The following is an 11807-nucleotide window of genomic DNA, read 5'->3' as shown; positions in this document are numbered from 1 at the left end:
ATATAACTGTAGGACAGTCTGTGGTGCGTTCACTGTCCATATAACTGTAGGACAGTGGAGTGTTGCTGGTTAGCTCATGTGTCTTTTCCTGTGTGCGGTCTGCATAAGTCCGGTTCTGTATCTGGATGTGTTTGTGGGTTTGCTGGATATTTTGTCTGTGCTGCAGTGAGGTCACATGATTTTAGACTTGAGGAGTAAAATATAATTTGAGCTTCTCGGGAGGTGACGGCTCAGTTTTAAAGGACCGTTCTCATGGTACCAGAGCGTTATTTTTGAGAAGGCGCTCGGTTCCGTGCATGTGTGCGGTGCTGGTTGTGTGTGCTGGACAGTGAGTGTGTGTTTGTGGAGACAGTGAATGGAGGATTGTGTGGATGCGACCGTGGAGGCTGGTACAGAGGCAGGCCGCCCTCTCAACAAACACTCTGTCTGGACGCCGTTCAGGACAAACCTCGGACAAAACGCTGCTCTCGGGTCAGCAGGTTCCTCCGGTCCAGCCTGAAGGTACAGTACGGAGGGTTTTGGAGCATCTGTGAGCTTCTTTCACATCATCGTTTGCTATTTGAAGGTCAGTGTGAGTCATTTTCAGACGGTGATGTCGCTCCATCGTTCTGTTCAGAGTTTGCTTGTTTGTTATTTGCGACCCAGAAGTAAGTACATTTTGGCTGAGTTTTGAGAACTTTGCCGTTCCACCAACTTCTGTCTGCGTTCCACCAGTCCCACGTCTCTGGGACGGTTCTTTCTGAAGACACTGAAGCTCTGTCTGTGTCTCTGTCGGCTAAGATGTTTATAAAGAAATTCCAAATACAGAACTTCTCGCGTGTGAACAAACGTGAAAATCTCAGAATGTTTCACAGGACTCGGTCTTTGAACGCACCGCAGCAGCATATTTCATGAATCGGTTCTACAGAATCTCACTGAGCTGAACGGCGTGTTGTTGTGTTTCAGCTGGTTCGGCTGCTGCAGACACTGGCCGGCCTGTTCCGGACCACACTGAGACCGTGTGTGATGTTGTGTTGCGCTGCCCTTTAAGGATCCATTCATAGAATCGTGGTGTTGTTGGTCGGCGGGTACAGCAAGGCACCGCCGCTGCTGGAGGGTTTTGTAGTCAGGGCTCCGTCTCTCTCCATCAGCACCAGCAGGTCCACTTCAGTTCTAAGCTTTTCAGACTTCTTGCTCTTCTCTTAACCGATTACTCATAAAATCAGCCGTCAAACTGGTGTTCATACGAGTCTACGTGGTGGTTTTATGTGTACGGAGCTACCAGCTGCTTCCATGTTGTCATCATGTGGAGATTTAACAACATGACGCCGATTTTTCCTTCATAAATGTTCCCTGAACGTTCTTCTGGGGGTGAAAATGCAACCTAGAAGCTACTCAGATTTGGTTTCAAGTAACACAGACGTAAACCACAGTGTGCTGTTGGACGCAGTGATTCCACATTTTTATTAAAATGAATAATCACAGAAGTTCATCTTCTGAGCTCTCGACTGGTTTGACACCTTTTAGGCTGGTTTCTAAAAAGGATTCGCCTCAGACTGGTTTTACACTCGATGTGGCCGTGCCGGTTTAGACCAGTTTGGACTGGTTTTAACTTGGGTTTAGACCAGTTTGGACTGGTTTTAACTTGGGTTTAGACCAGGTTGGACTGGTTTTAACTTGGGTTTGGGATGAGTATTAGACTGGTTTCGGGCTGGTCTTTACTTTATTTTTTAGGTCTTTTCCACTGATTCTCTCTCCTCCTTCATGTGGTTCTGGTTCCACAGAGCTGCAGAACTTTATGCTGAAACATGAACCAGAGAAGGAACCTGAGACAGAAACAGAAAATACTCCCAGACACTTCTCTGCCTTCAGCCAGTTTTAGCGTTTAAAGTTTAAACGTGTGTGATTTTGTGTTGTGTGGAGTTTAAAAGTTTAAAAGTCTTTTTTTGTTTTGAGTCCATTGAAAGACATTTTTCAGCGTAATTAATTCCAGATGAACAAACACAGAAGGAGGAGCTGAATAAATCACATTTTGGTTCTGATAGGAGTGAGTGGAGTTGTGGGTGACTCTTGTGTGGACACTCGGAGGAAACGTTTTATTGAGTGTTTGTGTGGACGGGCCTCTGAGCTCACTCTGACCCGTGTTCTGGCTCAGATACCTGCAGGAGGTCGGATACACCGACACCATCCTGGATGTGAAGTCCCAGCGGGTCAGAGCGCTGCTCGGTCTGACCGGAGACTCGGGAGACAAACCTTCAGACAAGAAAGCCGAGCCGATGGTCAACGGCACCGAACCGTCCTCGCTGAAGGACAGCGGCATGGTCAGGTAGACGCCCGGCCGCAGCCACACCGGCGCTTTCTCAGAGCATTCGTCAGAAACAACAACGCGTGTCTTTCCTTCCAGTAAACCCGACATGTCCGACTCGGCCACCGTGTTGGAGGCCTTCAAGTTCATCGAGAACGCCGCGACGGAGTTCAGCGACGAGGACGAGGACGAGGACAGCGAAGGGAGGGACAAAACCATCCTGGACCTGGCGGCGGTAAGACACCGTCTGGACCTTCTGATTTCTCTGAAATAACCAGAAGCTTCTCACATCGTATGAAGGGTTCGTTGCAGTTTGTAGAATCTGACAAATATTTTCTCTTTAACACACGTCGGAAGGTTTTCTTCTTTTTACCAAAGTTACACCATTTAAAAGGGTTATTTTTAGTTTTCACTCTAAATTCTGAGATTGTTGGACTGAGCTGCAGGCTGTGGGCTTCAGATGGAGACAAGAGGAGACGAGTACAGAAACAAAACAGGCCAATATCTACAGCATGGAGAGCGTCCAGCTTCTACAGAGCTGGTCACATCTGAACACCTGGAAACATGCAGGACATTTCTAAAGTTAACAATCAAAGAAATTCAAGTTTCGCTTTTCTTCTCTGGTCTCCACGGTTCTGAGTCCTGCTGACAGACGACGTCTCTGAGTTCTGTCTTCATGTGGTTCTGGTTCCACAGAGCTGCACAGAAACATGAACCTCAGTGAAGAAGAACGAGACGGTTGAGGTTCAGAGGCTTAATCAGTTCGATTCAATTCGAGTCGTCTAGTCGAGTCTATGAAATGTTCACAAATTGTAAAGATTCCCAGTTTGTTGAAGGCCACGGTGAAGCCAGAGCGTTCTCCAGCTCACCACGGTCTGACTGCACCTCATTGTTCTGCTACAGGCAGAAAAAACGCTGCGGTTCGTTTGTATTTCTTTAAACCAAACACGGTCGTGTTGGGCGGAGCTAAGCCCAGGAAGCAGTGATGGTGTCCCTTTGAAATACCGTAATGTCCGGACTATTGAGGCACCTGAATATAAGCCCCACCCACTAACTCTAAACAGGAAACCAGGTGTGTTCATATCCAGGCTGCACGGGTCTCTAAGCTGCAGGTGTCCACGTTGGAACATGAGATATTTACACAGAAAGATGTTTCAACCTTTAATTAAATGCGTAGCGGTAACATCCACAGATACGTACCGTAGAGGCTTTTTTCTGAACACTTCCTGTAACACGGCTGGTTAAGGAAATAAAACTCCAGCAGCTACCAGGAAAAGTCACTGATGGCTATCTTCATCTTCCTCCTGCACTAAAACCACTAAAGTCGTCTTCTTCAGTGTCTTCAGGAGCTGAACAGCCTCAGAATCACTTCATCACTTCCTCAGTCTCTCTGTCGTCGTCGCTCTCAGCCTCACTTTGGTCTCCAGGTGAATTCGTAAAAATCCATCAATTAGCCGCATCGTTGTTTAAGCCGCAGCGTTCAAAGCGTGTGAAAAAAGTAGCAGCTGATAGTCCAGACATTACGGTGGAAATGTTTTGGTGGGACATTAGCACAGGAGAGAACTAGAAGTGTCTTTCAAAAAGAATTGAGCAGGGCTGCACCGTCCAGATCCTTTTCCAAACCTTGAGATGTTCTGTCCCAGCAGGTTTGTGCTCTGAGTTTGTTCCCGACGTGAAGACGACTGTAAACACGGTGACACATAGATGTTGACCTCCGACCTACATCTGGGGAGTCGGACTCGTTAACTCAGAACCAGCTGTCAAAAACCTAACAGCTGATTAGTTGGTTGTCTAATATGACCAAGAAAAACATCAGATGGTTGCACAGAGCCAGAGAGTAGAGCCTCGTGTCAAGCAAACCACTGCTTCTGCTTTGTAGAACGGTTTTATTTGGATGTGAGTGACTGCTGTGTGAGAGCAGAAGCATCCGTGAATGAAGCACAGTCTACCCGCTGCTCACGTTCCTCATTCTGCTGGTAACTCTGCACAGATGGTGAGGAAGAAACAGTCGTCCACGCCGTCTTCCACCACGTCCGACCTCAGCGACGACCTCGACACGGAGGAGGCCCTGAAGGGTTTCGACTTCTTGGCGAGTCCTGACGAGTTGGACGGGTCGCCCGAGTCCAGGAGCGGCGAGGACAGCGGAGAGTGGGGTGAGCAGCTGCTGGTTTGCTGACAACAGTAATAAAGAAGTTTCACCTCAGTTTTGACGTAATACTCCAGAACGCAGTGACTCCAGAAGTAGCTGCAGCCTTTTTTTATTATCGTTGGCCTTTTATTGACTCTGAATAACTTGAAACTTAAAAAATAAGAGGACCTAAGATGCCACCTTGTGGAACGAAAACTGTTTCTTGACTTGATTTTACACTTTCCGACCTGTTAACTGCAACTGAATTCCACTTTAGAGATCAGTCAGTTTATGAGACATTAGTTTCAGTTTGCTGCAGTCCCCGAAGAAAGTAGGCTTGTGGAGGAGGTTTTACATGTACACACAAATATCACCAAAAGGTGAGGAGTTCCTGAACGCAGCGCCGGGCTCTGTACAGCCGGTGACCTGGCCGTCCCTGAACTTTACACCAAATACCCCTTTTTCTAGCGTTGCTTAGCAACGCGTTGCGTGCCACTGGGCCAGCGGCAGAACGCCTCCCCACGCAGTCAGTGATTCAACGCTTCACGGTCCAGATAGTTGTAGAGGAGCTGACTCACACACATCCTCTGCTGTCCGGGCGCTAAAAGCCTGAGAAGGAAAGAGGAAAATGTCGCTTTGTCTTTATAATTTAAACACTCGCCTTTCCCCTGACAGGCGGCATGAAGCCAGCTCACATAACACAGTAACGGCAGCCTGTTTGGCTGCACGCCGCTCCGTTATGAAACACATTTGTCATCGAGCCCACGCCACCCCCGACGTACCGCTCGCCCCGGGCCACCAGGAGGCATGATGGGAGCCGTCCTCGCTCGCCGTCTTTCCTGCTCGTGCTCCCGTTGATCAGCCGTAGCTCTATTTTTATCACCAGTTCAACCGTCAGCAAAAGCTGAAGCCGTTTCTGCCTCGGATGAAAGCGTTCGGCTTTCATCAGAAGATCTCCACTTTTAATTATTGATGCAGATAAATGCTTCTACCCTGTGATGCGCCACAAGGGGGCGCTGTTCAGCCCCCATCAGAGCAGCGCTACACCTGTCCAACTGCCAAACTACGCCACCTGCAGCAAAGGAGGCTAACAGCAGTTCAGACCTGCAGGTGACAACATGTCGCCATAAAATCTCAAGTTGTGCAGCTGCCTAGTAACATGTATGACAACATTCAGCATATATGTGTCACGTGTAGAATGTATTGGAATAGAAAAAGGTAAACTATGTTCAGATGCCTGTAGTGCAGGAGATACTGAACACGTCAGCTCAGTAGCTTAAGTGGAATACCAGTCTTTATACATTCAGCAGCCTCTGTATTCATGGAGAAACAGTCTGTGAAGTGTTTGACATCTTAACGTCACACAACCAGTTTTCACCCATAAATCTGATCTCTGAAGACAACATTTAGCCAGTTACACATTAAGACTGGATGAGATTAACCACTGACAGTCACACAGACAGATAACAATTTCCTTATTTTGAATTAAATTTCTATCTTTTCCAAACACTTTAAAGACTCAAAAATTAAGTTTAAAGTTCCTTCTTCACGAATGAAGCGGCATTCGAGCCAACAGCGCCTCTCAGGGTCCATGTCGTAGCTGTTGTCGCCAATGGACTCATAAAAAGCTTTACTTCTTGATTGTTATAGCAGCTTCTCTCCGAGGTCGAGGATAAACATCGAACTGTTTAACGCTGTCTTTTCCTAAACAGCTCCGCAAGAATGTGGCCTGAATGAAATCTGGTGAAAAAATAATGGCAACCAGGACACATCTGGATGTAAGAACTCAAAACTTTTGCGTCCTTTGCATCAAGAGCTCTGCTGCTGCCACGCTACCGCTCACCTGTAGGAGGCGATATTGGCCTTTTTATATCGGCTGATTTAGCCGCCTTTACTCTCTTCGCTTATAGATGATCACGTCAGTATTTCAGGAGACGACAGCTGCTGTTAGGCCTGTAGGTGATGTCTTCAGAACGGCTGCTGTTAGCATCTTTACCTCTAGGAGGCGACATCAGCGCTTTCATGTCTGCAGCTTATACTCTTGTTCCCTGTCAGAGACACGGCTGCTGTTACGCTGTTTGGCTGCAGGAGGCGACGTTGTTTTTATACCTGCTGCTGTTCCACTCTTTGCCTGTAGGAGGCAGCATAGGCACAGCTGTGAAAGCTACTGGTAGACTTTTCACCTTGACATCAACAGTTCTGTATCAGCTGCTTTTACGCTCCTTGTCTGTAGGAGGCAACATCAACGGTTATTTTAAAAAAGTGTTGCTGTTCTGTTCTTTGCCAGGAAATAGCGACATCAACAGTTTTACATCAGCTGCTGTTCCACTCTGTGCCTGTAGGAGGCGACATAAACACAGCTGTGAAAGCTTCTGTTACACTCCAGCATCCTTTGGATTTCCAGCTGTTGTTTTTCATCAGTTGTTTGTTGAATTTAACTCTTTTTTGTCTCGTCTGTGTTTGTGTTTCCACATCCACCTTTATCGTGTGTTTCTTGTTTGTTGGTTTGATGTTAGAAGAGAGTCTGGGGTAAACTGCTGTGTCGATGCTCCTCATGTTTCTCTCCTACTGTGCATTTCTTATATTAGCAGGATATCTACTGTGGTTGCAAGCTAACTGCTTAGCAACACTGAAAGTCACAAGAAATGGTTTTCTTTCATATCAGATATTATATTTATAGTTCCACCTTTAGTGTAAGGATTGAGATGAAAGGATCTACGTTTTAAGGTAGAACTGCAATCAGGAGGTGGCTGGCTTAGCTTAGCTTAGCTTAGCTTCCAGTCTTGGAAGCAGGGGAAACCGCTAGCTTGGCTCTGTCCAGAATGATCTAAAGCTAATTTTCTATCTACACAAAAATAAGTGAAATCCCAGATTGACTTGATGATTGTGTGTCCGTGTCCAGCTGTTGCACAAGATGATGTAAACCTGGTTTTGGTGCAGATTAAGCAAACAGGACGTAGCATGCTGATCAGTACACCTCAGAGCCGCTGGTGAGTGTATTTTTTTTAGCTTTGGACAGAGCTAGCCTGGCTTTTTACCCCTACTTTCAGTTTTTATGCTAAGCTAGGCTAGCTATGCCCTGAATCCACCTCTGTGCTGAGCACATGGGCAGAAGACTGATATTTATCTGAATGTCTAACTTTCCAGAACAACTGTCTCTTGAGGTCTGTGTACTTTCCAACATTAAATCCTTTTTTAACTGTCAAACTAGTTGCTTAGTTTGTGTTTATGAAGGAGTCTCGGTTAAAACTACAAAAACCTTGTTACCATGAAAGTGGAGTGAACAACCGAGGTGAGTCCGCCACCGAGCAATGTCTCCTAAATGTCACATGATTCTAAATTCTCTCTCAATACCTGCATTATTAACACATCAAGGTGAATAGTTGAGTATTTTCTTCAGTGAATGATCAAAACCCAATATTTTATTTTATTTTATTTTATTTTATTTTAGAGAAACAACAACAAAAAAACATCATATTGAAAATTTAACGTAGAAACTCAGTGAAACCAAACTGAGTCCAGCTGTGGTTCCCATCAGTCTACCTGCATGAACTTGGTTCTCCAGTGAGCTGAGAACAGCAGAACCTTCTCAGTTCTGAACCGAATCATCTGACATTTGGTTGGTTGTTCAAAAGGCTGTCGTGTGCTTCAACGTCGTCCGTCCTCAGTCGGTCTGTCAGAGCTCAGTTGGTGGATTTGAACTGTAGATCATCCAGACACTGACGGCAGGTTCTTACCCCACCTTCCTCCTCCTCCTCCTCCTCCTCCACCACCACCTCTTCCTCCTTCTCCTCCTCCTCCTCTTCCTCCCGCCGGCCTGTAGAGAAGGAAGAGCAGCCTCCTCTGGGTGAGCTGGCCTGGGACGTGGACCAGGGACTCATAGCCCAGCTCAAGGAGCAGTACAGGAAGGAACGCAAGGGCAAGAAGGGGGTGAAGAGTAAGTCCTGTACCGGGCCCATGTTCGTCCTTTATGTTCTCCGTGTGACTCCCATGTTTTCTCATCCTGCTGTTTTTCCTTTATTCTGACGCCATCTGTAACTCCAGACCTCATCAGTCTCATGTCAGACGCATCACTGGCCGTCTGTGTCATTTCAGACACAGTCAGGAAACGTTCTGCTTCGCCGGCTCACACTTTGTTTTCCTGCTTTTGTCACGTGGGACCCAAAAACTAGGATATTTCAGCTAAAGTTTGAGGATTTCTCGTTTTCAGAACTGTGAGTTTTTGCATGTTTACCTTTTAAAACAACAACCATCTTGTCATAGAATCCATTTTAAAGGTCTGATATCTCCAGAAATGTAACTCACACGATGATGAGGTTTGGTGAGACAGTTTCCAGCAGAATGATGAATGGATCCAGCACAGGACATATTTTTAAATATTGAACCTTAAAATAAACTAATATTTTCAGTCCAGGCTGGTGCTGATCCATAAAGTTGCTGTCAGTGTCTGTCTATGGATGGATCCATGGTTCTCCTAGAATCCAGTCTCTGTTGAGGCTCTAACATCAGCAGAACCTGATGTGGTGAACTTGGACCAGACAAGGTTCCAGGTCCCAAAATGTCTCACAGTTGTCCTACATGACTCGAAACGTGTTTAAAATGACTCAGAATTCTCTGAAATGACTCTAAATGTCATATAAATGTCCTGTTTTAGTTCCCAAATGACCTAAATTGTCCACAAATTGACAGAAAATGATCCCAAATTGGTCTAAAACTGGCTTAAAATTGTTTAAAATTACTTAAGAAAAGGCCCCAAATTATTTCAAATTGCCCAAATAATCAATCAGGAATAATCACTGGCCACTGAAAATGGGAAAAAAAAGGGCAAAATGTTGAGTCCAGGCTGGTGCTGATCCATAAAGTTCCTGTCAGTGTCTGTCTATGGATGGATCCATGGTTCTCCTAGAACCCCGTCTCTGTTGAGGCTCTAACATCAGCAGAACCTGATGCGGTGAAGCTGGACCAGACGAGGTTCTACATCCGTATACTCTTACAGGGACACGATACCACCAGTGCTTGAAAGTTTTGAACCCTTTTCATTTTCAAGGTGCATTAATTCAAATAAGCGTCTCGTGCTGGAGCCATTCAATTGTTCTGACCTGCTGGAAACGGTTCCGTCTGAGTCCTCACCACCTTTACCGGCTGTGGAAGTTCTGAACTCTTAAAATGTCTTCACGGGTAGTTTTCAGGGTGAAAGTTTAAGAAGTCCCAGCTCTGAAAAGATGGGAAATTCTCAACATTCAGCCAAAGATAATTGACAGAACAAATAAGTAAAGTGTGAACAGAACCCGAGACAGTGCATCACCGACCCGGTGAGCAGTTAGGCTCCTGTTTGGCTCTCTCGGTCCCATTTAGTGGTGTTTCTCTGCTTTTCCTGCTCGTCTCTCCTCCCTTTTAGTGTGAAAGGGTTTCTGTGTCGGACTCTTTCTTTTGTTTTCTTTGAGCAAAGCCCCGGGCCTCGTTTCCTGAAACCCATCTCATGAACCGCCTTTAGCCGGAGAGGTTTTTCTCCAAAACCACCATGACTGGAGAGGATCTCAGCAGGACAGTAAATGTGTGTGAAGAAGCTGCAGAATGAACCATGAACTACACGTTTAGGTCACTGGTGTTTGTTTTGTGTGCCACACTGAGGACTGTGAGTTATACGCCCCAGTCATCCAGGTCACGGCACGCTTTAGTGCTCCATGAAGGAGCGTGCCGTTAAATTCCTAGTGTTTGGTCCTCAGGCTGCTCTGACATGGAGGTGACTCGACTACCAGCAACGTAACTTCTAACTACACACAAGTCCAAACTCTGATCAACGTTATCTGTGAATACGTCCGGAGGAGGCAGAATTCCAGTCTGAGCTTCTACAGCATCATTCTGACCAGTTCAGGCTTCATCTAAGACTCTAGAAAGGTCCATGTGGACCAGAACTGAACTGGAACTAGAATTATGACTGTTTGGAATTAAACTGTAAACATCTCAAACCTAGTCTACGACCAGCCAGAACCGTAGATGTCTGTAATGAGGAACACGTGAGAGGTGAAAGCGGCGTCATCTCTTCTGAAATAATATCTGACATCTGAATAACTCAAGTCCAGATTTGTGCAGCTCCAGTTCAAGGTAGAACCAGCCAGAGTCCAGGCGGTGTCCATGCTTTGGCTGGTCGCTGTATTTGTTCTGGTTTGTTTTAAGTTACCAGCATTGATAGAAAACGCTCTGGTATCAGGAGACAGGTCCTGGGCTTAGCTCCGTTTGCTCCTTTGTTCTTCAGGCTTGTCCTCATGTTAGGATCTTCACGTCTCTGTTTGGCCTCCTGAAGGTTCCCTTTAGTCTCTGCAGCTTCCCAAAGCAGCGCTCAGACAGATCCACGGGCAGAAACCACTGCAGATCAAACCGCTTATTTCTGTATTCTTCGTGTGAAAGCTCAGTATCTGACTGTTTGAGTTCTGCGGCCTCGTCTGTTTCTGTCCTCCCAGCTCGTCACCTCTCCTCGCTGCCACTTTGTGTCTCTGGTTTTATTTGCCTTCATCCTCCGCTGCGTCCATCTGCTGCTTTACCTCCATTCCTAACGCTCTGAACATCTTTTCCTCACAATCTTCCCTTGCCTCCGTCTTCTGGTTTCCTCACTGATTTTCATCGCCTCCTGTCTTTCCTCCTCCAGGACCGAACCGGTCCAAGCTGCAGGACATGCTGGCCAACCTGCGGGACGCCGAGGACCTTCCCTCCATGCAGCCGGCCGTGACGCCGCCCTCTCGGCCCAGCGTTCCCAGGCTCAGCGAGCACGAAGTGGGCCGCCCTGAAGACGGTAGCTGCCCTCCCTGTCAGCCAGTCAGCAGAATCTTTCTTCAGCAACTCTGACTCAATGTTCAGGTTTCTGTGCCTGCTTCGTCCCACAGAGGCCATGACGTTCCTGCCGTCGTCGGGGAAGTCCTTCATCCTGGGCAGAGTGGACGAGGCGGTTTCCAACGAGCTGGGACTGGGAGAACTGGCCGGGCTGACCGTCGCCAACGAGGCCGACAGCCTGGCGTTCGACGTGAGTCGATGTGAGGCAGGAAACGTGTCAGGCCCTGCTGGCTGGTTCTGATCCGGCTAATCATTCTGACTGGTCAAAGCAGCAGTTAGAGACCTCTGTAACTCTGATTGGACCGCTCAGAATAACCAGACAATCTCATCCTGACAGCCCGACGCTGGCAGCTGATTTACAGACAAACACCTCTGAGTTCAACCACCAGATCAGTTCTACATCATCCAGGTGTCTCAGTCTGAACACTGGACCTGGTTCTGGTCATGTCCTCTGTCAGCAGCTGGTAGCATCAGTATTATGGGATGTCTCATAGTGGTAACATAGAGTCAAAGAAACAATAATTGGTACCCTGGATGTGGTTCTGGTTCAGTCCGACCAAAATAAAT

At 46.9% G+C, this 11807-nt stretch overlaps 1 protein-coding gene across 1 annotated transcript in view; it reads left to right on the top strand.

Annotated features, from left to right (window-relative positions):
- LOC103354799 (striatin-like) overlaps positions 1–11807 on the top strand; it is a 38586-nt gene that overhangs the window by 15418 nt on the left and 11361 nt on the right. The window contains exons 7-12 of the mRNA XM_008278345.1: positions 2135–2305; positions 2384–2519; positions 4275–4437; positions 8236–8349; positions 11059–11202; positions 11294–11430. Coding sequence (XP_008276567.1) covers positions 2135–2305; positions 2384–2519; positions 4275–4437; positions 8236–8349; positions 11059–11202; positions 11294–11430 — 865 coding nt within the window. The remainder of the gene's footprint in view (positions 1–2134; positions 2306–2383; positions 2520–4274; positions 4438–8235; positions 8350–11058; positions 11203–11293; positions 11431–11807) is intronic.

This window comes from Stegastes partitus, unplaced genomic scaffold (genome assembly GCF_000690725.1).
Source record: "Stegastes partitus isolate 25-593 unplaced genomic scaffold, Stegastes_partitus-1.0.2 Scaffold120, whole genome shotgun sequence".
In the NCBI taxonomy this organism is placed as follows: Eukaryota; Metazoa; Chordata; class Actinopteri; family Pomacentridae; genus Stegastes; species Stegastes partitus.
This window is presented reverse-complemented; position numbering and strand designations above follow the sequence as displayed.